The sequence below is a fragment of the Scardinius erythrophthalmus genome (assembly GCF_964197995.2).
Source record: "Scardinius erythrophthalmus genome assembly, chromosome: 13".
NCBI lineage: Eukaryota > Metazoa > Chordata > Actinopteri > Cypriniformes > Leuciscidae > Scardinius > Scardinius erythrophthalmus.
This window is the reverse complement of record NC_138233.1, coordinates 11,586,985-11,611,422: the sequence shown is the minus strand read 5'-3', so window position 1 is coordinate 11,611,422 and position 24,438 is coordinate 11,586,985. Positions and strand designations below refer to the sequence as shown.

General features: G+C 38.2%; 1 protein-coding gene across 1 annotated transcript in view; it reads right to left on the bottom strand.

The window, feature by feature from the left end:
* Window positions 1–24,438, bottom strand: part of fstl5 (follistatin-like 5) — a gene marked incomplete at its 5' end in the record, with an annotated part of 239,573 nt that overhangs the window by 54,679 nt on the left and 160,456 nt on the right. Inside the window, 5 exons of the mRNA XM_081383493.1 lie at window positions 3,780–3,900; window positions 8,192–8,388; window positions 14,954–15,123; window positions 15,483–15,554; window positions 16,632–16,692. Of these exons, the coding sequence (XP_081239619.1) occupies window positions 3,780–3,900; window positions 8,192–8,388; window positions 14,954–15,123; window positions 15,483–15,554; window positions 16,632–16,692 (621 nt within the window). The remainder of the gene's footprint in view (window positions 1–3,779; window positions 3,901–8,191; window positions 8,389–14,953; window positions 15,124–15,482; window positions 15,555–16,631; window positions 16,693–24,438) is intronic.

Here is a 24,438-nt window from a genome sequence, read left to right as displayed (position 1 = left end):
GCTTGACTCACACACACAGAACGATTTTATCACTAGAGGTCAGGTACAGTGTAGCTGTCTTATTGACTGTTGTTGTTATACATTATTGATGGGCTGTATATAATTAGCCATAGTTTTTAAAAAATCTTTTAAATTATAAAAATAAGACACCATTCTGTTTTGGAAATCAATCCGTTTTCTTGCTGCAGTGTTTGTGTATAAATTGCAATACATAATACAGTACATCACATCATGAACAAGATTAATGAGTTTCATTCTACGAATCAATTTCTGATATGGTTTATTTGCATCATTTTGTATTTTATCGCTGTATGTGGGCTGAAACAAATTACATAGAACAGTGAAACTGCTCACAGTAGCATTAACCTCTCCATCTTGCCTACACTTGACTACTATCTCACAGGAGACAGTTCACTGACTTTGCTTCTATTAAAAGTTGCCATATTACATCAATGCTCATTTGCATAAAGTTAAACTTTTCTCAACTAAACTTTGTTGGACTTGCCCATATTAAATGAATGATTCCGTGTTGCTTTAATGTTGCAGATCATTATCAGTGTGAATATACACGGAGTGAACAGGGTCAATGAGGGTAGAAGAGGACATATTGAGAAAATGGTTTAGAGCAGGTGCCCATGTGATGGAAAAAGAAGCCAGGATCTGGTGAACCTGAAGAAGCACATATCAGTGGGTAAATTTCACACTGAAGGTCGAAACTGACTAAACACATTCACATATTCACATTCTCATACATGTCGTGGCAGACATCTAAAGTACCAGCTCACAGCATGAACTCTAATGCTGTTGGTACAACCAACATGCACTGTTTATAAAGTAGTATTCTTCAAACTCTTCAAAAAATATTTGTTCAAAGCATCAGGAGTTGGAAACAGACAGTGTGAAGGAGTTCTCTGAAGGTGTCTGACAAAATGTCTTGTAATCTTTTTATCTTTAAGTTTAGAAGAATAGCAAAAGTAGAAATACAATTATTTTTTTTTTTTTGGCCTGTAGGGCTGTCCCCGCCTCATCCAAACTCCCGCTGAGTTCGGAGTAAATGCACGGAGGCAGACAAAGGCAGTGATTCTCATTCTAAAATCTACTTCCTGTCTGAAAAGCTGCTTTTTGCTCAAAAACACAGTGTGTAACAATAGGATTCTCGGAAAAGTGCTCTATGCAGTGTTGTCCCTTTTTTTTATCCCATCCTAACATGAACAAACAATGAACAGCTTTACTTTTATTAACTAACGTTAACAAAGATAAATACTGTAACAAATGTATTGCTCATAGTTAGTTCGTGTTAGTTAATACTGTACATTTACATGATAACAAATTAAACATTATTGTAAAGTGTTATCTATACAGTATATGTGTTTTTTTTCTTTCTCCTTTTTCTATTATGCTAACCAAGGCTGCATCCTTTTTTGTAATTTATATCTCACACACACTATTAAGTTTGGGGTCAGGAATAATTTAATATTTTTATTCAGCTACAATGTATTAAATTGATAAAAAAGTGACAGGAAAGACTTGTTACACAATATTTGGTTAACACTTTAAGGTTCATTATTTAACAACCTTAGTTAACATGAACTAAGAATGAACAATAATTCTTCAGCATTTATAAATCTTAATTAATATTGATTTCAACATTTACTAATACGTTATTAAAATCAAAGGTTGTATTTGTTAACATTAGTTAATGCACTGTTGACTAACAGTGCATTAACTAGACTAGTTTACTGAGGTCAGTCATGTCCACCTCTTCAACATAAAACATCTTTTATCAGCTTGATTACTATAGGCACTCCATGGACTCTGGGCGTTCATCTACTTTAGCAAAATAACTTAGTTTCCAGGCTGACACAAATGCTCTATACCAAATGTTACTTGCATCTTGAGTCATGCAGTTAATTAGTGTGCCTCAGTTTCTCTTCAGCAAATCCGTTAATGAGTACACGAAAGAGGAAAATGGTACTCAGGCCGCCACTGTTCAGTGGCTTACTGAAAAATGTGACTGTAGACTTCAATTAGAGCTTAATTAGGATCCATTCACCTTTACGATGACCGCAAGATCTGACTTTCTAACAGTGGGTTGTCAGAGTCACAGTCCATTTCAGAGGCCGTTGACCCAGTGGAATGGACTAACAGAGAAATGTCACTTCATTATATTTCATGCCAATGGTCTGAACTTGCTATGAAGAGCAGGGCTGGGATCCAAGAACCTGGATATTGCAATATTTTACTGGAACCTAATGATTTTCATGATGTTTGGCTCTGTTCACAGTTTTTTAACGCCACTAACGGAGCACTGCACTGAAACTGAAGCATTTTTTTTCCTACTTTAGAAGTCAATGGGGTCAATCAACTGTGTGGTTAATGACATTCTTCAAAACATCTTCTTTTGTGTTCAGCAGAAGAAATAAATTCATACAGGTTTGAAACAACTTTGAAACACAGAATTTGTGTTTTTAAGTTAACTATTCCTTTAAAGGAGAACTCCGGTCAATTTTAACATTGAGCTCATTTTTTTTGTACATTTGGAGTGCTGTCAATACAGAGAACAACGACAAAAATCGGTGTTGCCTACACCGAGTTATTCTATTTTTAAAATTTGCACCCTGTTGACTTCAATGGGGCAAATACTAAACCTGCTTTTAGCCTCTTAACATCCTTGATGTGTCATTACAAGTGCACAGAAAATGTGAGTGATTCCTTCTGAGTGAACACGAGTGAATCTGACTGCAGTAGATGTGAAAGATATGTATAAAAATTATGTTATTTAAGCCAGCGCAAATACCTGTGTTAACATCCTGTTTTCGGTTGAAGTCCAGAGTAATCGATTGCCGAGTTCACGCGCATAGGTTTAGTTACCTATGATCACACGCGTGAACTCGGCAATCGACTACTTTGGACTTCCACCGAAAACAGGATGTTAACACAGGTATTTGCGCTGGCTTAAATAACATAATTTTTATACATATCTTTCACATCTACTGCAGTCAGATTCACTCGTGTTCACTCTGAAGGAATCACTCACATTTTCTGTGCACTTGTAATGACACATCAAGGATGTTAAGAGGCTAAAAGCAGGTTTAGAACTTGCCCCATTGAAGTCAACAGGGTGCAAATTTTAAAAAATAGAATAACTCGGTGTAGGCAACACCGATTTTTGTCGTTGTTCTCTGTATTGACAGCACTCCAAATGTACAAAAAAATGAGCTCAATGTTAAAATTGACCGGAGTTCTCCTTTAAGTCCTCAGTAGTTGCAGTTTGATTCGTGAACAATTGACTGAGTCAGCTAAATCAGTCAAAAAAACGTAAAAATCGATAACAACAATAACAAAAAATCTGTTGTTAACCAACTTGACTAAATCAGTGTTTCTCGACTTACTGAACTGCAGGTCATTACTTTCATCATGTCTAATTGGAATAAGAACAAGAACAGTTACCTTCCTCACACGTGCAATCACAAATAAAAAAGAGACTAATCTACTTCCTGTGAGAATGAACACATATCCATATCCAAAATATACAAAACACATATCAAAAATATTGCACAATGAAAATAAACCTGCTCACATCTGTAACCGAGACTAAAAATGTGTTCAATTTCTTCATGAAAATACTGCAATTATCCATTGTGCTATTAACAAATGACACTGAAAATAAGTGTCACAGTTACTGAATGTGCATTCAGCCATGACGGTGCTAATTATGCAGCTGAAAATTTCTCTCAGCTTTGTTCAATTTCAACACTTTATCAAAACCCAACACTCACCAAAAGCTGCGTAGAACTCCTCTCTAGTTAGGTGTTCGTCATCGGTGACGTCGTTAAATTTGAACAGGTCGAACAGGGTGCACTCTGATGCCGTCCTGCTCAGACCTTCCTGCTTGATGACCTGCATGACAACAAGATTAAAGATCAAAACATGAAAGAGATGAAATCCAGAGCAGCACCTACTGTATAACATGATTACTTAACAGCGCAAATGTGTTTTGTGCAGAGAATGTTGCACAAGGAAATACTAACAAAGGATGTTCACATTTAAGGACATGTTTGTTTACACAATTTTGGTGCCGTCTTGGGCCTCCACATGACGTCTGATGTAAAATCTCCATCCTGAAGCAAAACTTCTCTAGTGTACCATTCTGAATAATTAAAGATGTGATTCCTATCTGCATCAGACATTGTGCATCCTGTCGGCTGGCAAACATCCAGAAGTGAGCAAGATTTTATAACAGCCTTATGCTGGAAAACATGAGGGATTACTGTAAAACGTTCTATCATACATTCATCCATGCCAGAAATATCTGATAGTAATTACAGTTAGAGAAAGAAAGCTGGAGGGATTTTTGATAATAAATGTTAGGGGTTAGATTCACAGTTAAGATTTGGAAAATGCCTTGAGCATATGCGGTATGAACAATCATATTTAACTTGGTGACTGGTGGTCAATGGATTCAAAACTTACCGAAAGTGATATAAACAATATATATCATGTGGTTTATATGGTATATATATATATATATATATATATACACGAAGACAAACCAAACAAACAAGCAAACTTTCAAATGCTGAAATTTGTTGATGTACCTCTCTGATATGCGTGCCGCATGCTACAGGCGATGTCAGCAAAGTTTTCCATAATGAACGACTCTCTACATCCAATCCACCGTGCTTAATGAAATCCCAGAACAGCTTTAGGCATGTACTTATTCTATCACTTTCAAATATAAACACTTCTAGATGCACAAAAATGCAGGATAAAGTTAGTTCTGGAAAAAAGTTTTTAAGCATCATTTGTTTGAAGATGCAACTTTGTTTTAGCCTGGCTAACATCAGACCTCGTCTCATTGAGACGTGGTCTGGGAACCACATGTTAATTTTCTCGTATTTGAGGCGTGGTTTATGAATGCCCAGAGCTTTTTATTGGGCGCTAAGAATGTCTATCAAATGCGCCTGTACGTAGCTCATAACCAATCGTTTCAATTATACCAGATGACGTATGTAGAGCGACAGAAATTCGACGAGGAAGAAGACGATGGCTGAAGAAGACTAAACTACTTACAGTAGAACACTATCTAAGGCTGCATCGAGGTAACTTCGCGTCTGATGCCATGTTGGATCCATAGATATAAACAAACTGCTTCGGTGTGTCGCATAGACGTCGTCATCGTCTTGCTGCTCCCTCCCCGTTCTGTGATTGGTTCCCTTTTCGAGGGGAAAATCTGGTCCATGGTGTCCAGGCTGCCTAGCAGCGTGAATAAAATCCAATGGGAAAACCCAGGCTAACTTTGTTTAATATTTTGCATTGGATGTAGTGAAGCACACATTTTTAAAGTGTCTTTAGCATCCAATTATGTTTTGGTGGCATTATATACAATGTACTGTATATTTTAAGGCTTGGTATTAAATATATTAAAATTTTGCATTAAGTGGTTTCCAGAATGACACTATGGGCCCTATTTTAACGATCTGAAATGCAAGTATCAAGCGTGAAACGCAAGTAACTTTGTGGGCGGGTCTTGGGCGCTGTTGCTATTATACCGGTGGGATACATGACTCTTGCGCCCAACGCAAATCTAAAATGGGTTGGTCTGAAGTAGCTTCATTATTCATAGGTGTGGTTTGGGCGTAACGTGAAATAAACCAATCAGAGGGACATCTCACATTCCCTTTAAGAGCAGGCGCGCTTGTTCCATGGCGGATTGCTATTATAACTGTGAATTTGCCAGGCGGACGCCAGGAGCGGTTCAAAGCCGAGCAGACCGACGTTCTCATCAGGGCTGTAAAAGACAGAGAAGTAACATTGTATGGGGATGGGAGAAACCCACCCAAATTAGCTTCGGTTAAACAGGCATATAAAAATTTGGGTAAATGTGTAAGCTAGAATTTTTCACATCTTCATGGACACAACGATGATTTCCCTCGTGTGTTAATATTTTTCCTTGTAATGATGTATGGTTTTATAAAAATGAGAACTGCTGCGTCTGTGTGTAGATGAGATACTGTAAGCAAAGTGCATGCGCGTTGTGCACACGCTAATAGCAAATGAATAACACGTGCAACGCGCCACTGACTTTAGACTAGGTTTTTCCTGGTCTCTGGCAGAATTGTTTTCTGGAACTGCAGAATAGCACCAGGGAACGTTTGCGCCGGAACACGCCTCCTCTTGGCGCTGAACCGCCCCCGGGAGCGCAAGTTCATTTCCTAATTTACCGACGTGCGTCTGTGGAGGAAAAAGTCCGCTGTGCGCAGGTGCAAAATAGGAATGATACATGCGTTGGTGTACAAAGTCAATTGCGCTGGGTGCAAGATAGGGCCTATATTATTTTAATGGAAATAAATTATTAAATATATGATATGGCTTCAATAACAATACTCATTTATTAAGTCAGAAAGGGTTCATGGACTGTCCCTTTACTTTCTGCATGAATATCATTCCAGGTGTACCAGAAGACCTACAGATTTGAGCAGAATACTGATAGATTTTAATTGCTCTATTAGAGCAAAATGCTTTGATTTCGCTGCAAGGCATTTCACTATATGTTCCTATTCCTAACAACTTTTCAACCTTGCAGTAGCTTCATGTCAAAAGGCCAAGCTTTTGTATTCAGGGTTGGTCCGAATTTTCAGTTTTTACATTGTCTTCCATCTGCCATGCATGAAAAGAGATCTATTCTTCTTCCACTGAGAATGAAGAAATATGCAAATGACATGAAAATATTGCACAATGAAATTGAAATGGCTCACGCCTGTAACCGAGAGTGAAAGTGCGTTCAGAGTTTTTTCTCTGGAGAAATATGAATAAATTCATATTTTGCTCATTTTGCTGCATAGTATCTCTATGGACAGGTGTAATCTTTCTGCCGCAGGACAAGATAAAGCACAACTGACCTGGGATCAGTTTATGAACAAGTTATTAAAATAAGAGACAAGCTCGCCTGCTCATTTGCCATTTCAAATTAACTCAATAGAATGTGGGAAAAGTGATCCCCAGCTATTTTCATAACATATCAGATTCAAACATTAGATATTGCACTTTTGTAAACAAACTAAAACAATGTGTATTTGCATAAAGGCTTTGATTTGACTTCATAATTCCTTTTTTAAACCTTAAAATAGTACACCCAAAAATGAAAATTCTGTCATTACAGAGTTATATAGATAATTACATTATCATTTACTCACCCTCATGTCTTTCCAAACCTGTATGACTTTATTTCTTCTGTGAAACACAAAAGAAGATATTCTGAAGACTGTTGATAACCAAACAGTCTATTCCCATTGACTTGGTTTTTTGTCCATACAATAGAAAGTCAATGGGAACAAAAACTGTTAAGTTAGCAACATTCTTTAAAATATCTTCTTTTCTGATTGTCTTTGAAATTTGGGCAGGAACATTGTCTTGTTGAAAAATAATATTTGATCATTGATCATTTGGGAAGCAAGCCATTCTGCAGTATTATCCTGTACTCCAAAGCATTACATTACTTTTCAGAGTGAAGCTCACCAATACCAGCAGCTAAAAAAGGCTCCCCACACAATGACAGCTCTTTCTCCATTATTCACTATGGTGGAGATGCATTTATTATTAGATGCATTTATTATTATATTTCTCAGCAGATTTTTGAAGTCACGATCTGGAGCATCACCATGCAACTCCTGTTTCATCGTGATTCTTCACTCCACACACAACTTCCCATATTCTGCCGAAAACTTCATTCTGTCTTTGATGGTTTTCTGAGACAAGCAGCAATGGCATTTTAAGAAGTGCATTTGCTTAAATTTGGCTAATTTCCTGACTAATAATTTGTGGTTAAGACAGTATATATGTTAGCAGCTAATTCTACCTTGGTGACATATAATTCAGCATATCATAAATACTCAGATGTTTTCAATTGCAAGGCATAAAAACATGTATGAAAGATTAAAACAGCAAAGGTTTAAAATGATAAATGATAGCTCACTCAACAGGGCCAAAACTCTCTGACTCTGGCCTCAATCCATCTTTATTGTTGAACCCTACAACATCTTTATTTTTCTCTTTTATCAGAAAACTGTCCTCTTCTGTTGGTTTGAAAATGGTCATTATGATGACAGATACGTTAAGAAGGTCAAAAGACCCCATTTAAGTACGTCAATTAAACGGGTGAAAGAAAAGTTATGACCTTGAACTGTCTTACCTGTGAGAGCTCACTGCTGTCAACTCTTCCACTACCATCTGCGTCAAAGCGCTTGAACATCATGTCCACCAGATGCTTCCTAGTTGCCATATCGTTTTCATGGCTGCCATGGTTACCAGAGGTCAAGTACCTCTGAGCGTGTAAGTCCAACATCTTGGTCTTCAATTTTTTATAATCTCCCAGACGACAGTTATCATCTGTGAAGAGTGGGAGAGAAATGGTGGTCAGATCAGTGAGGGATATGGAGATGGATTCACGGTTCTGCAGCATTACTAATTCATCAATACTGTGGCAATATGAAGCCCTTTTTACAAATGGTCATGCGAGGAATTCTAACAGGTCTGTCATGTAAATAAATGATGAGAATTTGCAGATTTGGTGGATCTCACAAGAAGAATCAGACGAACTTGAGGATTTCCACATGCATTTTCATTTATACATTTGGTAGGCACTTTCATCAAATGTTAATTATTAGTGCATTCAAAGCATGTGTTTTAACATCCTGCATTCCCTGGGAATCAAACCCTCAACCTCTTTTATATAAATATATATAAAAAAGCTATTTTCTGTGAATGTGTGAGACTTCTGATTCATTAGCCGCTATAGGCAAATAACTAGAATAACAAAGTGCAGTAAATGGAAAAACTATTTGTCCTACAAACCAGCGTGTTGATTACAATAATAACGTAAAATAATATGATAACAAATACCAGTTTGCAATATCAAGCAGCATACAACTAAAATAACAGGAAGATGTTAAAGATAAGGTGGACACAACAGTTCAATATACATGAAGTTAATATTGAATACCTTACATTTTAGATACTATTTTTTTAGATACTGTTCCACAAATGCATTTTAGTTCCAAACAAAACCTCTTTACTAAAACAGAACCACTGTACATCTCAGAGCAACACGAATTAGTTTAACGTTTATTTAATTCTGAATGATTTGACATTTTGAATGAATGATTCAATGATTCACTTATTTATATCCTGAATAAATCAGCGTTTAAAGAAAAAAAAAAGGTTGAACAAATGATTCAGTAACTCATAATAACAGTCTTGTGTTTCATTCCTAAATAATCAGCGTTTCTGAACAAATATTTTCAATAAATGATTCAATGACTCACTCATGAAGACTACCAACTGGTGTAACTATGTAATTTGAATTACAAGAACAGCATGCATAAATTAGAGGTAGTACATATGATGATAAAAACAGCTTTTATAAATCTTCACACAGCTCAATCATTAAGCCTATCAATAAAACGACAAAACGCCATACTGCTGTCCCGACAATGCTAATGGGTTGCAGAAGAATCGCTCTGTGTTACACAAACACAGCAGAGCAGGACAGGCTCTGCACATTATTCTAGCATTCGTGTTAGAGAAAGCACTGGAAAGGTGACATAGGGACTTAAAACAGTTGCTGGAAACAATGGCTGGGAAGTCTTGTCAAAAAGCATTTGACAATATTTGAGATGTTTTTGTCGTTATATGTAGCTCATGTGGTGCAGTGTGGCTTCTTGTGAGAATACCGATGTTGTTTCTGGAGCATAAGAGATGGATAATGAAAGGCAGAAACAGAAATGAAAGCAAAAGAGGGAGAAAGAAAGAGGTTAAGGAAAAGCAGCTGGTTTTAAAGACTGTCAAACTAGTTTCACTGACAGATGTCAAGTCATTCACAGCTCATCTCCACATGACTGCACCACTAACTGCAATGTGTGTGTGTGATATATGAATATATGTGTGTGAGCCTGGTGTTGTGTGCATGCGTGCTGATCAGCCAAAGCGTGCCACACATCACAAAATGGCCTCTACTTTGACAAGCCACCGTGGCAGGAAAGCTTCCTTCCCTAGAAATGTCAGAATGAATAAAAGATAAATGGCTGTCTACCGACTACCCTGCCCAGAGGATATGAAGGTCAGTGTCATCAAACCTATGTGTGCGTGCACATTTGCACACACGGCACATTAGCATTCCCATATTTTGGCTCGTGGCAAATAAGGAATTGCATGTCTTCTATCATATTCCAGAATTGCAGATGTGTGACTAGGGGAATATTTATACTGCATCATCCACCTGTGATTTGACAGCTGTAGAGTTCCAGCAATGTTGTTATACCGTGCAAAAATTCTGAAATGTGTGGAAAACTGGAGATTTCTAGAATCAGAGCTACATGAATGAGCAGCATTTCAACAGGAGCCTATCCACGTGTCCTTTGATTTTTAGTGTGGACTGAAGCTGTGAGAAACCATGTTTGTGGGGAAAAAAAACACACCAAAGATTCATTTGCAGTACATATATTATAGTGACACAACTGGTTATTGAAAAAATAAGGACTGTTTCCGAAAACAGAAACCCACAGTATTTTTTTGGGGCTTTTGTTTACTTCAAAACACATTTTTCTTGTGATCTTAACTTAACTTAAAAAAAAAACAAAAAAAACACAAGCTACAGTATTTTCTGTTTTTCTTTTGTTCTGTTAAAGATCAATTATTTGCAACATCTATTGTATATTTTTTGTAACAGGATTCCAGGGCTAAAAGTTTTCAGAGTTCCAAGAGGTCGATTTAATTTCCCAGAAACAGTTTGAACAATCAAAGGTCCAACAATAACTTACTGTACAATACAGTCAATATGTTTGGATATGTATATGAAATTTAGGGATGCAAAACTAGTAAGCCGAGAATTATTTTCATGTTATGGCTTATAACCAATAAACGGCAGATATTAAAATTGTATACTATATTGTCTAAAAAAAATTATATTTTTTTATATGCATTGTATATATATATATATATATATATATATATATATATATATATATATATATATATATATATATATATATATATATATATATATATATATATATATATATATATTTATAAGAATCCACAATCTCTCCAAGACTGCTGATTTATCTGGGATTCAATCACAATTAATTATTCAGTTCCATTCTGATTTATTTGCATACCACACAAGATAAATGACTTCAAAGCAGCTTTAAAAGAGGACAGTGGTAATTGCTCAGACTGGCAGTTATGTTTTAAGAGAACATTGACTGGACAAACACCAAAAGTACCACTGTCATGACATTCCTGTCCACTGTTCATGAGATTGTGCATCTTTTCATGGCATATGCCACTTCAAATGCTCAAGTTCATAATATGAAGGAAAAAAACGGAATATTAAATAATGATAAATTACTTGTGGAAAAGCATAATAAACTAAATAAATAATCTGTTCTGCATTAAATGCTTCATATTTTGTAAAGAATGCTGAAGTGCGAGCCAGTACATAAGGTATGTAGGGTGTTATACAAAAGGTGGATGAAACGTCTACACAACAGCATAGGTTTTACTTATAGCAAGAACAAAAATCAGAAAGGCATTGTTTCTAACTGATCTATCTATGCATTCTCTCTCCAACTTTCTCCCACAGAGGAGCACATTTACAAAGTTCTTCAATGACCTTTCCTGTCTTTATTTGTTCAACCTTCATCCCTCAGAGAGTTTCTTATGGATGAAGGCTATTAAATATATATCCGTCCTCCAATGTACGACACAACCGAGACCTCTAGTACTACAGAAGGTCACTGATAATGGACCGATCATGCAACGGTTTCTCATCTCAGTAAACACACACGTGAGCGCCAGGTCCGGTGGAAATAGCACTCCATCCATGTCTAACAAGAAACCAGATTCATCCTCTAGTGTGATCCTGAGTAAATGATCATATGATGCTATTGCTCACATAGGACGTGCATTGATGGTTGTGACCCGTGGCCCGGCAGCGAGAAGCGTGCTATGGCTGGTTGCCCATTCTGATGGGAATTTTGGGTCATCATATTACTTTGCAAAAGTGAGAAGCTGCGATAAACAAGTTTGTGATGGGCAATTCAAGACACGTAGACAAATAAAAGTGTTAGGCTGCATGTGTCTAGCTGTGGCAAGCTGCTGTTATTTATAATTGGGGTAATAATTTATAGGATAGAGCGCTAAGAAATGACGTCACAATATGCATTCACATAAATATAGTCCTGAACAATGATAGTTCACTCCTTAGACCACACACAATAAATCTTTCATTTAAAACTGTTTACTAATTTAAATTGACTCTCCCTCATGTCATTCCAAACTAGAAAAACCGAACCCCCTCCTCCTCACCCCCAAAGAAATGTTTTGAGCACAAAATCAGAATATTATAATGATTTCTTTAAAACAAGGTTTTGTCTAGCCTTTATTCAAAGTCCGTCCTGACATTTCTTGTTAAAATGGCAGTCTTTGAAATTAACTTTAATTGTATGTCCTTACATTTAAATTCTATATTCTGTTTGCTACTTCAATTCAAATTCAGAAAATAAATCGGAACATAAAAAGCATTCTCATTTCAGTTTCATGTGACATCAGCACACAACCCTGAACTTCACAGTTTGCCTATGTGCCAGAGCCTCTTAAAACTGTTCAGAATATCCATATTCTTTGACAAGCATTACACAAATGCAGCATTGAGCACAAAGTCATTTAGTACAAGCCATAAAACCACTCAAGTGGCCTGCGTGGTTCACTTTGAAGCAAAACTTGACACGTCCAGGCTGCCCAGAGGAACGACACAGAAAAAAGCATTTGATCTCTCTCCATTTGAAATTGGTTTAGACGGCCACCTGCATTCATATCTGCATGTTTGATCCACTTCGTGTGATGTATGTGACCCTGATTCACTTTGAAAACCACACTGGTATATCTAGTTAGATCAGATGAAATTCAGTCCTGTCAGACTGTGGGTTTAATATGGTGGAATTAATAAAAACAGCTTGAGGGCTTGTTAACATTAACAAGCCAATTTTATCATTTAGATAATTCATTAAGAAATAATAATAAAACGGGCATAAAATAAGTCATTACTTTGGGGGAAAATTACAGATAAAATATCATTACTCAGCTGAGATCACTCAGCAGCACCTTTAATGTTTTTTTCTTCTTCTTGGCCTTCTACACTGTTTCATCATTTACTCACCTTCATATCAATTAAAACCTGTAACCTTCTGTGGAACACAAAATTAAATATTTTGAAGAACTGGTTTTGTACATACATTGAAAGACAATTGGGTCCAAAAAAAACACTGGGCCCCTCCCTCCCAGCTCTTTAAGATCACTAAATTCGAGGCTTCTGGTCATACCTAGGGTATCCAGATCCACCAAAGGAGGGAGAGCATTTTCACATTTAGCACCAAAACTCTGGAATAGCCTTCCTGATACTGTTCGTTGCTCAGATTCGCTCTCCCAGTTTAAAACTAGATTAAAGACGCATCTCTTCAGCCAGGCATTCATATAATATTTTAATCTTACAGTTAAATCCGGTCTCTACTTCATAAACGCCAGAGGAGAACTGGCCCCCGACTGAGCCTGGGTTCTCCCAAGGTTTTTTTTTCTCCATTAGGTCACCTAATGGAGTTTTTCGGTTCCTTGCCACTGTTGCCTTTGGCTTGCTCAGTTGGGGATACTTAATTTGATTAATCGATTCAACAGTGCTATTGATCTGCATTACCAAACGTGGATGTTTTACACCAGAAACATACACTGATGTACTATTTTATTTAATACTGTGAAGCTGCTTTGATACAATCTGTATTGTGAAAAGGGCTATATAAATAAAGTTGACTTGACTTGACTTGACTCCGACTTTCACTGTAAGTAATAAATAAATAAATAAATTCAAAATGAAAGTTTCACAGAACAAATGCATGCATAAACATTTGTAAAGGCACAAGGGTTGAACTTAATCTCAGCTGACTAATGATATTTTATCTGTAATATTCCACCAAAATAATGACTTACAGCCGAGATCTTCAGCACTGCTCCAGGGGACACATGCACTGTCCTGCAAAGTTTAGCTCCAGCCCTAATCAAAGTGTATAGAAAATCAAAGCATTCTTGGTTTCATTAACTTATCTGTCACACTAATATTTATTTTGCTAGAACTCATGGGCGTCAGTTTGGTTTGAAATGTGCTGGGGACAGAGACGCATTCGGAAGTGCATTTTCAGAAATGCCTTCATTTTTTTTTCTCTTTCGCGCAGGTCATGTTTTGAAAGACGATGTCCTGTAGCTTACTAATGTAAATAAATAAAAATGTATACAAAAATGTGATGATGTCCGACTCGATTTATGAAGAAGAAAGCCTTCTGACATATGACCCACAATTCTGCTTCATAAGAACCATGTTGACAATATGACATGACGTGGTTTAATGAACCTAAACAATGATTACCAAATTTCTCTCTCATATTGCTCCTCATAACCACTGAAAACGGTCAAAAAAATTGAACCAAAAGTAAAATTATTATGGACGTAATCTGACATTAAGAGTTTCTGCTTCATTAGAGCCTATTGTAAGGAAAAAGCTTAACGTGGTTTAATGTACCTAAACAACGATCAATGATCCCCAAATTTCTCTCTCACATTGCTCCTCATAACCACTGAAAACTGTCAAAAAAAATCGAACCCAAAGTCCAATTATTATGGACGTTATCTGAAAAAAAAAGTGGTGGGTACAAAATGACTCACCGAAATCTACGCCTATGCTAGTACTACAGTCTGTAGTCACCACAGTGAAATTTTTGCTCTGCTGTAGAGATGCCCTGTGATCATCCCAGATCGGTGCAACAGCAGTAGATCAGGGTCTCTGTGTGCTGACTTGCCTCTCTGTTCTCAAAGTACATCGCTCTACATGCTCTATACATCAAATACACACCCGGCTTCAGTCTCTGCTTCAGTCTGAGGTCACTGATCCCAGTCTTTAAGGGCACAAGGCCAGTGCCATTGCTGTCAAGTTCTGGCACTGCAGAAATGGACGTGTGAACGCAGTGGGCTGTAAAGTCTGCTCTCTCTCTCTCTCGCTGCGCCTGACCACCTAACATCTCGCTGGAGAATTTCACAGGGAGCGCATTCAATAACAATCTACCTGCTGCTGGATATCCATATGAGTTGTTGCAATGACAAATGTACAACTCTCTGGCAGCCAGGCTATTATTCAGGCTCTCCCAGTGTGAAAACTTTGCATTTGCCTTAGTGTTTTGTCCTTTTTCCTCTTTCGTCTTCATTGTTTTTGTCTCTCTCTGTGTCTCAGTAGTGCTGCTTTATTCTACATAAAGTAAGTCATCTTCTCCAGCTGTCTACCTCTCGTTTCACCTCTAATTTGATTTCCACACTCTCTTTTCTCCTGTCACAGGTTCTTTCTATTCTCCTTTCTTACCCCTGTCCCTTTATCTCTGATTTCTCACTTTCGCAGGCACTGGTACACCTTTGAGGAGCTCATTACCTGCCGGTAGACGCGGATGTGGCTTCTCTTCAGGCTGGAGGTGACAGTGACATTAAACAGCTCAGGGTCTTATTATCACTCTTCTAAAACCGCAACAGAACAATCTCTCTCTCCTTCTCCCTCTGTCTTGAGCTGTAAGGACCATAACAATTTTTATATATGTATTTATTTTTTGAATTGGGAATGTTCTGAAATGTCGAGTAGGCTGCACACATTGGTAAACGTAAATTTTAATAGAAATAGAAATTTATATTTATTTGATACAATCAGTGACTTATTCATAAAGAGTCACTTATTTTGTTTTTGAGTGAATCAGTGTTTTGTACTTTTTAGTATTTATCATATTTAGTCAACCTTTTTCCTGTTTTTGTTTAGTCAAGGTTTAGTCGACTCTTCTTTTTCTGTCAATGATATTGCATGTTGATATAGTCAGAGTTATCATTTATTTACCATGGTGTCGTCATCATCTCAACTTAGTCATGGGAGAAAAAAAAACTTGTCGACAAACATTTTCCATCATAGTTTCCGTTAATGAAACACTAGAGCAAACACACTTGGAAACCTTAGATTTCTATAGAAGCTTTAGCAAAATTGTTTGTAAAGATTTTACAATGGAATTCAAGGTCATAGCACCTGCTGAGATGGTTTGTGTGGGGCATTCAACACCTTATACAAAAACACAGCTTAATTTTGAAGCATGCAATGTATGCAGGCTATATATTTATTTAATTAAATCTCAACATTGGCAGATTTATAATGCGTAAGGCCGCATCACAGTATCAATTCTAATTTGATTGCAAAGCCCTAGACTCAAGTAATGCACACATACTACAGTCAGTTTTAGCAAGGTCGGTGGAAGCGAAACTCACAGTTTAAGTGCTGAAGGTCCCGTACACACTTGGAGGAACTGACTTTGACAGATATAACGAGTGAGAGGCTGACAAGGCCGTCTCGTCAAGAGGAAAAATATTTTGGCAAGGCTCGGCTGAGCCGGCCACCCTGAGGGTCAGTGACAGAGAGAGACTAGATATGAGAGGAGGACAGAGAGATTTCTTAAGGCTCTGCCACTCTTTTCTTCTGTGTGGGGCATTTTTTGGCACTGGTATCAGACTGAGTGGTGAAGAGTTGCTGTTGGCAGTAGCTACCATTGAGGAACAGAAGAGATATAATACCTGATAAAATCAGCAGAAGAGAGGATAAATGAGACAAAGACAAAGAAAGACCATCTATTGAATTTAGAATGCATTTTTGTCAGAAGAAGCAACAGAAAGCATCCAGATCTTATAGTTTTTTGCCAGCAGAAGGAAAGAAACAATCATCAATCTGGGAAATGAAGAGTTACTCTACCCTGGTTTACAAACTTATGTTTATGAAATGTAATAAACAAATAATATAAAATACTACTAATAATATATATATATAAATATATTTAATTAGTTACATTATAATAATATTTCACAATATTACTTTTTTTTTACTGTGAATATATAGGCCTAACTAGTGTAGTTAGTTGAAAATTACATTCATACATTCAATTCATTCATGAATTTCTTCTAATTCAATTTAATTCTTCTAATTCTACTTTAATTTTTCCATTCTGTTAATGACTTCAATTCTAATTCAGGGATTAAGTATCAATTTAAATCCTGACAGGCACACAACTCTAGTTCCTAGTGTGGACGTTATTAATCATATATATATAAAATAATATTCATATGAACTCACACAACCAACCGATTATCCACGAATGCAATCAATCTCTCTACCAGACCCCCAGGTCAGGGTGGGGTCACACAAAATCAATATGTGGTTTATGGGGATTCTCCATAGGCGTAATGTTTTTTTATACTGTACAAACTGTATATCCCCTAAACCAACTTATCACAGAAAACATTTGCCATTTTTTAATTTACCATGTTTACATTGTAATACCCATGTCATCGTACATATTTGTGTCCTCATAAACCATATATAAAAGACCTATATAAAACCTCACACAGACATGTGCTTCATTACAGTTTTTCTCAGTTGCTTTGGTGCATTTCTCACATCACTATTTACATTTGCACAACAGTTAGTTCAACCTCCACAACATTTAGTCATTTGTGCACATCATAGTAGCAGTTTCTCATTCCTTCCAACAAATTGCAAATGCTTTTGGACATGCATCAATTGCTGTCATACAACTCTCTGCTGTTTTATAACATTATCATTATGTCATGTCAGTCAAAATTAACTATACTTGTGAATGCTGAATAGTCATTCATATAAAACGAATAGTCCTCATTTCATTGCTTGAGTCATTACATACAACAATGTTGAACTAGTTGTCAAAATCTTTTTTTAATCTTTTTTTTCCTGAAAATGTCTCCTAAATTGAACAATTTCTCTCAGGTGAACCTCAGCTTTCACTGATGAGGAACGTCTGGGTGTGTATAAATGATTACAGTACTATTTATGTTGTATGTTCAGTTCCAATATGTACTGCAATATTGTTCACAGTTGTGCACAGCTCTACCCAAAGGGAGTTTATGTTTGTTGTAAATAAGGGTGTATTTTTTTCTTTTGAAAAGTGCTGTGAACAAATTAGAATTTCAAAGAGCATATGCAGTAAAAATGTGAAACATACATATTCAGTGTCTTGTACTCAGTTACCTCACTACAGTTTTTCTCAGTCGTTTTGGTGCATTTCTCATAACACTATTTACATTTGCACAACAGTTAATGCAGTTCTCAAAACAATTAGTACAAACTGCAAAACCTAGTTGATAACCTGCAAAACCGTGTCACTTGCTCAAAATGGATAGCCCATTCCTCAAAAGCAAGTATTTATGTCAATGAATGTGTCAGTGTCATCAAAATGAAAAGTCCTGACACCATCGTTTATGAACAAGATAGTCAAATGGCTTAGTCGTGTTTTCATTATGACAGTTTACTCTATAAATGTTTTCCAATGATGAAAGTCAGATCTTGGTGACACTACCTGAAAATGCTCAATACAGCACTAAATACTATTTGCACAGCCATTTGAAAAAAATACAGTAAAGTTACACATTACTGTATTTATGAGGTAACTGAGTACAAGACACTGAATATGTTTCACATTTTTACTGCATATGCTCTTTGCAATTCTATTTTTTTCACAGCATTGTGCAAAAGAAAAAATACACCATTATTTACAACAAACATAAACTCCCTTTGGGTAGAGCTGTGCACAACTGTACACAATATTGCAGTAGGCCTATATACTGTATTGGAACTGAACGTACAACATACATAGGACTGTAATCATTCATGCACATCCAGACGTTCCTCTCTGTCTGGTCACATAATTTCATCTACATCCCAGCGAATATCATCTCTTGCTCAATTGCAAATTGTTCAATTTAGGAGACTTTTTCCGGATTTTTATTTTTTTTTATGACAGATTTTGACAACTAGTTCAACATTTTTGTATGTAATGACTCAAGCAATGAAATGAGGACTATTAGTTTTATATGGAATGACTATTCAGCATTCACAAGTATAGTTAATTTTGACTGACATGACTTAAGCAAATGATAATGTTATCAAATAGCAGAGAGTTGTATGAAAGCAACTGATGCATGTCCAAAAGCATTTGCAATTTGTTGGAAGGAATGAGAAACTGCTACAGTACTATGATGTGCACAAATGACTAAATGTTGTGGAGGTTGAACTAACTGTTGTGCAAATGTAAATAGTGATGTGAGAAATGCACCAAAGCGACTGAGAAAAACTGTAAATACGGTAATGTGTAACTTTACCGTATTTTTCAAATGGCTGTGCAAATAGTATATAGTGCTGTCTCGAGCATTTTCAGGTAGTGTCACCAAGATCTGACTTTTTTGCATTGGAAAACATTTACAGAGTAAACTGTCATAATGAAAACATGACAAAGCCATATCTTGTTCATAAACAATGGTGTCAGAACTTTTCATCTTGATGACACTGACACTTTCATTGACATAAATACTTGCTTTTGAGGAATGAGCTATCCATTTTGAGCAAGTGACACACTTTTGCGGGTTATCAACTAGGTTTTGCAGTTTGTACTAATTGTTTTGAGAACTGCATTAACTGTTGTGCAAATGTAAATAGTGATGTGAGAAATGCACCAAAGCGACCGAGAAAAACTTTAATATCCACGTGCATCCATGAGAAAACTGAAACAAATATGTTAAAACAGTCTAAAATGTGAGATTGACGGTTCATGTCTCTAAAGAGGCAATTCAAAACTTCAAATGTTATAGGTTGTCCTTGTTTTACCTTCAAAACTAAAGCTGACCTAAAAAAGTCACCATGTATCTCAGCATTCTTGACGATCACAGGACGCCCCGTTCATTTAATGTGTGTCCAAAAATGGGCTCAGCCCACTGTGGCATTGGGCCTGTGTGTAATCAGACTGCTGGTGATAAACGAAGTAATCTGCTGTATTGGCAACCCGCTCACTCATGCTTTCTTTTTGTGTTGGCTGGTTGGGAAGGACTGTCAGTCAAACTGATAGGGCTGTCCAGCAGACACTCTTCACAGCGGCCTTATGGGAGAACCGCAACACGCATCCAGGGTTTTAATCAAAATACCAGCCACTTTGCTTCTTTGTAATGTCTTAAATTGACATTGTGTGCCTAACAACAGTCTTATGTGAAATGTGAGAAGCGGCTAATAACGAGGTTGATACACAGTTGCTATATTTACACTATTATTAAAAAGTTTGGGGTTGGCATGAATTTTTTATGTTTTTAAAAGAATGCTTACGCTCACCAAGGCTGCATTTATTTAATCAAAAAGTAACATTGTGAATTATTATTACTATTTACAATAATGTTTTTCTATTCAATATATTTTAAAATAGGGCTGACATCCAAAATAAAAGTTTTTGTTTACATAATATATGTGTGTGTACGGTGTAATTATTTTCTATATATAAATACACACATGCATATATGTATTTAAGAAAAATTTGTTATTTATATATAAAATATGTATACAGTACATGCAAATATTTCTTAAATACATGCGTGTATTTATATACAGGTATATACAAAATAATTATACACAGTACACACACATATATTATGTAAACACAAACATTTATTTTGGACGTGATTAATCGCGATTAATCGTTTCACAGCCCTATTTTAAAATGAATGTTATTCCTGTGATAGTAAAGCTAAATATTTAGCAGTGATCTTTCAGCAATTATTCTATTATGCCGATTTGTTGCTAAAGAAACAACGATATATGAAAATAATACACAACTGAGAATTTTAAACACTGTACATAAATACTGTATATATATATATATATATATATATATATATATATAGTTCTACAGAACATTCAATAATGTGTTGTACTGTTATTTTAATTCACGAGTTCACACTTACAAATAAGTCAGATAGAATAAATGCGTATTTGGCGTGCTGTCCGAGGAGAGGGCTCCGGGCTCGGTATTCGGCCCGAACCCAGAGTACTCCCCCTGTATTCCTGGCTGTGAAAGAACAAGCCAAGAGTGAGGAGTCGGGGTGGTGGAGGGATGCTGAAAACTGTCAAGGAAGTTAGATGAGTTGACAGAGTGAATATATATATATGCTTCCTCTCATGCTGATAGGGTAGACATGGTAATTGTTTGATGAGTTGATTGATTACTTGATTATTTGAACGTGCTCCTCCCGAACTTTGTTAATAAAACATCATTTCACGAGTTCACACTTACAAATAAGTCAGATAGAATAAATGCGTATTTGGCGTGCTGTCCGAGGAGAGGGCTCCGGGCTCGGTATTCGGCCCGAACCCAGAGTACTCCCCCCAAAAGCTGCAAATAAATGCCGGACAGCCACCAGAATGATGTTGATGACCCTCCAAAAACTTGCAGAGTGCAAAGCTTAAGGTATCAGAAGTGGGAAAGGGTTAGTCGCTGGAAGGCTTCTTGTAACATCGGATGGGAGTTGGTTGTCATGACGTTGGATGGTTGTGCCTCTCCAGTAGTAGGCTAGGGATGGTACGTAATGTACTTTGCGGAAGAGAATGGTATAACCGCTGCAGTGTGATGAAGCAAGTGTGATGAGAATTAGTTCCTGCAGGAGCGGAGGAGGTGACACTGCTGCGGCAGTGGACCAAACTTGATTTCGACTTGCTTTCCAATTATTTGATGCAGAAGGATGGAGAATTGAGTACTTGTGGGAACGTAAGAGGAAACACTGCTGCGGCAGTGAAAGCGAGTTGGATGGAGAAACGGAGCTCCTGTGGGAGCGGAGGAGATGACACTGCTGCGGCAATGTACCAAACTTGCTTTTCAACTTGCTTTTAAATATCAAAAACAATTTGGACATAGAACTGAGCTACTGCGGGAGTGGAGTAGATGACACTGCTGTGGCAGTGGAGCAAGTTTGGACGGAGTAACGGAACTCCTGCAGGTGCGGAGTGGATGACACTGCTGCGGCAGTGGACCAAACTTGCTTTCAATTTGCTTTTAAATATCCAAACTGTTTTGGACAGAGTAAAGGAGGTCCTGCGGGAGCGGAGTAGATGAAGACTTCTGCGGCAGTGGACAAGTATGGATGGCGTAACGGAGCTCCTGAGGGAGTGGAGTAGCTGACACTGCTGCAGCAGTTGACCAAACTTGCTTTCAATTTGCTTTTAAATATCCAAACTATTTTGGACGGAATAACGGAGGTCCTGCGGGAGCGGAGTGGATGACACTGCTGCGGCAGTGGACAAGTTTGGACAGAGTAACGGAGCTCCTGCGGGAACGGAGGCGATGACACTGCTGCGGCAGTGGACAAGTTTGGACGGAGCAACAGAGCTCCTGCGGGAGCAGAGTAGAAGACACTGCTGAAGGCAGTGGACCAAACTTGCTTTCAACTTGCTTTTAAATATCCAAAACAATTTGGGACATAGAATTGAGCTCCTGCAGGAGTGGTGTAGATGACACTGCTGGGGCAGTAGAGCAAGTTTGGATGGAGTAACGGAGCTCCTGCGGGAGCGGAGTAGATGACACTGCTGTGGTAGTGGACCAAAGCTTGCTTTTAAATATCCAAAACAATTTTGGATATAGAACTGATCCCCTGCGGGAGCGGAGTAGATGACACTGCTGCGGCAGTGGAGCAAGTTTGGATGGAGTAACGGAGCTCCTGCGGGAGCGGAGTAGCTGACACTGCTGTGGCAGTGGACCAAAGCTTGCTTTTAAATATCCAAAACAATTTTGGCTATAGAACTAAGCTCCTGCGGGAGCGGAGTAGATGACACTGCTGCGGCAGTGGAGCAAGTTTGGACGGAGTAACGGAGCTCCTGCGGGAGCGGAGTAGCTGACACTGCTGTGGCAGTGGACCAAAGCTTGCTTTTAAATATCCAAAACAATTTTGGCTATAGAACTGAGCTCCTGCGGGAGCGGAGTAGATGACACTGCTGCGGCAGTGGAGCAAGTTTGGATGGAGTAACGGAGCTCCTGCGGGAGCGGAGTAGCTGACACTGCTGTGGCAGTGGACCAAAGCTTGCTTTTAAATATCCAAAACAATTTTGGCTATAGAACTGAGCTCCTGCGGGAGCGGAGTAGATGACACTGCTGCGGCAGTGGAGCAAGTTTGGATGGAGTAACGGAGCTCCTGCGGGAGCGGAGTAGCTGACACTGCTGTGGCAGTGGACCAAAGCTTGCTTTTAAATATCCAAAACAATTTTGGCTATAGAACTGAGCTCCTGCGGGAGCGGAGTAGATGACACTGCTGCGGCAGTGGAGCAAGTTTGGACGGAGTAACGAAGTTCCAGAGGGAGCGGAGAAGCTGACACTGCTGCGGTAGTGGACCAAACTTGCTTTCTTAAATATCCAAACTATTTTGGACGGAGTAACGGAGCTGCCTGTGGGAGCGGAGTAGAAGACACTGCTGCGGAAGTGGAATAAGTTTGGACGGAGTGACGGAACTTCTGCGGGAGTGGAGTAGGTTAGCTGTAGTAGACTTGGTTGACTTGCTTTTAACTGTCTGATGAGCCAGTTGGGTGGAGAATGGGCTCCTGTTGGAAGAAGAGATGATGCTGCTGTTGTGGTGTTGGAAACAACTTGCTTTCAAACTGTGATCCGAAAGGTGAGTGGGACAGAGATCTGATCTCCTGCTGGAGCGGAAAATAGCACTGCTGTGGCAGTAAAGCGAGTTAGGATGGGGAACGTGGCTCCTGCAGGAGTGGTGGTCTGTAGGGTTGGGTGTATGAGAAGTTGTCAAAAGAATTGATGAGGGTTCGTTGGGCTTCTTTGATATGGAAGCGATTTGAGCGGATGTAACTCGAAAGCCTCCGCTGACCAGCGGCCAAGTGCTTGGATCTGCTGCTGAGAGAGGCCTTTTTTGGGCAGCTGTTGCTGCGCCTATGCAAAATGAATGGCTGGAAAAGTGGTCTGCTGGGATGCCTGAATGGAGCAAAATTTGATCTGTCTTACTTTGCTTTATGAAGTAGGAGATGGTTTCATTGTCTAGCACTGATAGATCTGTGATTGTGGGGTGGACTTTTGGGTTAAAGCTGGAAGTGATGGTGAGTTCTGAGCATCTGAGGAAACTGAAAAAAGCCACTATGAACATTGCGTCCAGTGTGCGGGCAGTGTTGGTGGAGTGGTAGCCTTGGCGGAGGGTGGAGATGCATATAGTAAGTATGTCTAACGTTATTGGTTGTCTGGCATCTGGGCGAGTAGGTTGGGTTATGAGGTTAATTGCTCATGGAAGAGATGGGTTTTCATTTGTCTTTGAATGTTGCCAGGGATTCTGCATTCCGGATGAGGGTGGGGAGAGCATTCCACCAGCATGGAACTGTGAATGATAATGTACTGGAAAGTGATTTTGTGTCTCTCTGTGATGGAACCACGAGACGTCCCTCGTTGATCGACCGTAGGCTTCTGGTAGGGATGTAGGCTTGTA